General features: G+C 43.8%; 1 protein-coding gene across 1 annotated transcript; it reads right to left on the bottom strand.

Moving 5' to 3' along the window:
* Positions 1 to 438: 438 nt before the first annotated feature.
* On the bottom strand, positions 439 to 4,016 carry LOC144526701 (insulin-like growth factor-binding protein 3). The gene is made up of 5 exons (XM_078264322.1): positions 3,564 to 4,016; positions 2,486 to 2,739; positions 1,579 to 1,698; positions 785 to 848; positions 439 to 473 (listed from the first exon to the last, which is right to left on the bottom strand). Exons 1-5 carry the CDS (start codon positions 3,952 to 3,954, stop codon positions 439 to 441), a joined length of 864 nt encoding a protein of 287 aa, XP_078120448.1. The 5' UTR covers positions 3,955 to 4,016.
* Between the last annotated feature and the right edge of the window lie 830 nt (positions 4,017 to 4,846).

The raw sequence follows: 4,846 nt of genomic DNA, 5'->3' as shown, positions 1-4,846 counted from the left end.
AGGCATTAATGGTCAGATTGTGCTGAGTCGACGCAGCCTTGGTTATCCAACACGCGTAGGTATTTTGAGCTGCTTTTATGGTCTACCTCCTGTTACACACACATATAGAGACCTTTAAGGTAAACAGAAACCTGGTAAAATATTTGCTTAGTCTCGTTTGTGAACAACTGAGAACCAAGATCTATTTTTCAGAAGCTGGTGGCCAGTACGAATCATCTGTTGCTGATTATACCCCACAGCTCCAAATTATGGGTACTACAAATGACTTACAGAGTCTGTGGAGCTACCCAAGGGCTGTTATTTTACTGCCAATTTTACTAAAGGTCAACCTCCACTCTAGTAAAACATGCAGCCATTCATTTCAAGGGCTAACGTAACTGTGCTGCTGCTCCACAAAGGAGTCAGAGCTGATCAGGAAGGAAGACATCCTTATTTAGTTCAATACTTCAGCGGGGTTTGACTGAGAGGCTGATCTGAGTCGAAGTAGGAATGTTATCACATCACCTTTTGCATATGAGGAGATCTTATCTTCACTGCATTTTGTGAGGACAAAACAATTATCGTAAGGGTTTTTAAATTGTAGCTGCAAGACAAAAGTATCACAAATTGTACGACAGGAAAAAACTAATACAGAAATCCAAATTGTCTTCACAGTTAACTGTACAAAGTTTGTTTCCAGCATTAAATCTGTCCTGGGTAATTTTTTCCTCTGAAAAGACATTTACTGTTATTAAGAGCTGTATGTTTTTGCTGAAAATTGTGCAAACGTCCAAATTAAACTGACCAACATTAAATGTCTGCCACTCCTTCAGCACCTCAGGGCTCAGCAGCGGAACACTACGTCCATTCTACATAAACAAAGACAATGAGCCTGGCGTTGTGAGGCTGGTTATGAGATGATTGCAGGTCAAGGAGAACACTTCCATTAGGCAGGAGGGACTGCTATGTTATAAGAAAAGCTGCCTCGGTGATGCAGTGGCGCGGGAGCCCTAAGTGCCTCCATATGAATGCATCAGAACCACTCATTTATTACAACCCAATCGTGGGTGAACCATGTGAGCGTGGGGATGGCTGCAGCTCTATTTCTGTGCATGCTTCTCAAAAGTCCAGCAATTATGGGGGGAGCGCAACGGGTGCCGGTGGCCACCTTGACGTCTGTCTCCCTGGGAGGGTTCCTGTTAAACGGCCATCGTCCCAGCCGTCAACCCCAGTGGGGTTTGGCCCCTGTGGTTCCTGTCTCCAGAGCCAGTGGCTCGGGTCTACCTCACTGGTGTGGTGGTGCAATGATGAGGCTCTAATGACTACCAATGAATACAAGAGGACAGCTACAAATCTGTAATTGGGCTGCAGGAGACCTTAAGTTTGAGTCACTAGACTTCAGCATTGAATATTTATTAATGCAGCATGTGAAAAAGGAAATGTGGGTTTCCTTTTTACAACCTTTCAAAGTTGTGAACAAATTGAAAGTTTTTATCAGGTAAAAACTTTCAATTTTTCTCATGAAATTGATGCATGAATCTAAAGTTGAGCATACAGTCAATATCAAATGATGGTCCTTTGAATGTACTTTTTTTTTACCTGTTTTTTCTTATAGAAGCCCTTCTTGTCACAGTTTGGTATGCGGAAACCTCTGGGGTTGAGAATGTCTGTAATCTTGAGGCTGCTGAGAATGCTCTCAATCTCTCTCCGACAGGGACCCTACAGATGAAGGAACACATAAGCAGTTACTGTATTTTCTCCACTACTTAAACATCTCCAGCTCCAACTTCAAGAGTGCAGCGGATTCCATTAGCACACACTAATATTCCATTTTGCAGCGTGATTGTGACATCAATTCCCCGTTGTTGTTTCTTGAAAATAAAGACGTTAACAAAGCTGGCTCACGCTGCAATGCACACTGCTCTGCCGTAATGCCTAAACAATGGTGGCTGCAATATGAAAGAAGTGACGGATGAGATATTAATTCATCTGACCGACTTGTAGCAGCTTAACAGTTTGCCAAAGCTGCTTAGAACTCTTACACTTTACACAAAGGATGAGGGATATGAAGTGAATTCAAAGAGCTCAAAGAGGGAGCCAAAAGGCTTGTCCTCAAGTCCAAGTACTCCAGTCACTAATCAAAACAGCCAGTCAAAGCACATTACTAGTGTGTGCTCACTTCTCTGGCCAAAGAGATCAAAATAGCAGCAGGGCTTCCCAACAGGCACTCACATAGGCCAATCCATCATTCGCTGGCTCCCAGTACACCCGGCACGCGGACGCCTTGTGGCCAAACAACCGCCTGACCCAGGTCAGCCGCAGGGCCATCGTACCCGCTCGCTGCCATGCCATTCTACTGCACACGATGCCTGCCAACCATCAGCACCACTACCCAAAACATTTCATCACCCGTAGGGGGAGAAAAACACCAAAACATAGAGGAAGAGGAGAAAAACATTCCTCCAGTATGCTCTGAAGACAGAAACAAATTGGTTTTGGTACTTACATACTCATGCTCCTGTTTTGTCTCCAGAGAGAAGTTTTGTTGGTCTGTGATAAGTGGTCCTGGGAGCTCCTCCATTTTAAAACTCTGGGTTCTCTTCTGCTGCTCCCATCCGAGGACCTCTGACTTGGCAGAGGGGAAAAAGGGGTGAAGAGGAGGTCTCAGGGGTCCCAACATGGGTCTGTGGGTGCTGGATGAGGTCTGAAGCCCTGAGCCGGTGGAATTCTGCTCCTCGTCCTGAGGCTCAATATTCTCTGCTGAAGTTTGAGAACAACATGTTTTTTATTCACAAAACAGACCACAATCTAACATTTAAGGGAGTGCTTTTAATGCTGATTGAGACATATAGATTGTTTTCAGCAAGCTGGAGGCCAACTTGAGGGTCATGAAGAATCCAAGTTTCAGAAGCATTCCCTGAGATGATATACATCTTTCAATTTTGGAAAGATACTGAACAGAAATATGCAAAATGACTACCACCACTTGATTCCAGATGTGCTTCTTCCATCGACTGTAAAAAAAAAAAAAAAAGTTTTACACTAACCCTTGAATCCCTGAAGTCCCCTCCCTTTAAGAATACAAACTAAATAGTTACACTGTCTCTAACCTGAAAGTCAACCTTACCGATATTGAGCTGCACTCTCTTTGCAATCTCTTTTGCACCATCAAATTCTTACTAAGGCTCAACATTTTAATTTACCTATGGTTCAACCAGTCTCACCCTCCACCTTCTCTTTGCATGGATGAAGAGAATTCATTGAGTGAAATCAATTAGTGATTGTGGCTTTGAGATGGATTTCTATTCTCGTGGAGAGATTGAGAGTTGATTACCACTTGTGAACGGACCAAAATTGACATAAGAAATGATCTACCTACTCAATTATTCAATGACAAATAACACATAATAATAACATAATAACACAGTAACAAATAAAGGCCTGTACAGTTATTTCACATTAATATGCATATACAACGATGTTAAGACGTTTTCAAACGTTAATATACAGCTATAGAGTAGGCCTATATAGCCTAATGTGCGCACAGAGGACGCATATGGAAAAGGTACACGCACAAGAATTACCTGGCAGTTCATTGACTGGAGGTGTTGGTCTGGCGGTAAGTCGTTTATTAGTAGCGTTTGCACAAATTCCCCGTCCCTCCAGCAGAGCCTGCAGAGGTTTCGTCTCACCGGGCTGATACTGACAACTCAGTCCGGAGCCACATCTCCCGGTGTACACGCCGCACGGCTGGCCGAAGCTCAGAGCGCAAGTCATGCAGCAGCCGCAGCCCGGTTCGCGGACTTTCTCGGCGCAGTCCTTGGGTAAAGGTTTGCACAAAAGCCGCGCTCCAACTTCACATGGCTCGCATCTGATAACCGGTCCGACCGCACCTGACCTCCGGGTGAACGATGCCAGAACAAAAGTCATGCAAAGTGCGCGAAAACGGGAATCCATTGTGGCGTCTGTGAGCATATGGTGTCAAAGTGAGGAAGCGCACTGTCCTACTGTGTTGACTTTTCACTGGGCAGCTTCTCTCTCATTCACATAAAGCCAGTGCCACCGGACAAAACATCTCAATATATAGACCCCAGTGACTGTAGTCACACCCCCGAATAGCTTGTGGTCTACTGATGAATTGCCTCGACTCCGTTATTCCATTCTTTAAAACCATCAGAGCAAGTGCGGACCAGTAGAATAACATTTATGGTATGTATGTTGTGTTTATTTTAATAAAAAATAAAATGTAGCAACCCTTTACCTTAGCTGAGGGATTTAGTTGAGGTCTTAATATTCTGAATCTGAACACATTTCAATACATAATTCAGTTGTCAGGCTATTATTAGACACACATTCAAGGAAATAAACATGTTACCCAAATAAATACACAACAATGTTTTTAAATTGTATCAACTCTCAATTTGAAGAGCCCACACAAGTCCAAGCATCTGCCATGCGCAGATTCATTCATAGGGGGCGCCTATAGTGTCTGTGTGTGTGTGTGTGTGTGTGTGTGTGTGTGTGTGTGTGTGTGTGTGTGTGTGTGTGTGTGTGCGTGCGTGCGCGTGCGCGTGTGTGTCTCAAGCATTAAGCTTTCTGAACGTGTGCAGCTTTTTGCTTGGTTGCGTGTTTAAATGTACAAGTGTTCACATAAGTATGTGTTTGCATCCGTATGTGAGTCCACTGATCTGCGTCTCAAGAAGCTGCTGCACATGACCCTGCATGACCTCTAAATGGTTTAAGCACATAATCGTTGGCCAACCATGCATATGATCATTATTTAAAGCTTTGATACAGTGCAAGCTACAAGAGTGCAGCCCTACAACACACTGACATAATAAAGAATGTATACAAAACCAATGGTGGA

The sequence above is a fragment of the Sander vitreus genome, chromosome 12 (genome assembly GCF_031162955.1).
Source record: "Sander vitreus isolate 19-12246 chromosome 12, sanVit1, whole genome shotgun sequence".
NCBI classification, from domain to species: Eukaryota; Metazoa; Chordata; class Actinopteri; order Perciformes; family Percidae; genus Sander; species Sander vitreus.
The sequence above is the reverse complement of the archived record's forward strand: the minus strand, read 5'-3'. Positions and strand labels throughout refer to the sequence as shown.

What these genes read in the sequence shown, in the direction of transcription:
- LOC144526701 (XM_078264322.1), bottom strand. Translation starts at nt 3,954, where the DNA reads ATGCTCACAGACGCCACAATGGATTCCCGTTTTCGCGCACTTTGCATG. An exon ending in CAAAACAGGAGCATGAGTAT is followed by an intron (nt 1,699 to 2,485) that starts GTAAGTACCAAA and finishes CTTCATCTGTAG; the next exon opens with GGTCCCTGTCGGAGAGAGAT. An exon ending in GTGGCAGACATTTAATGTTG is followed by an intron (nt 474 to 784) that starts GTCAGTTTAATT and finishes ACTTCGACTCAG; the next exon opens with ATCAGCCTCTCAGTCAAACC.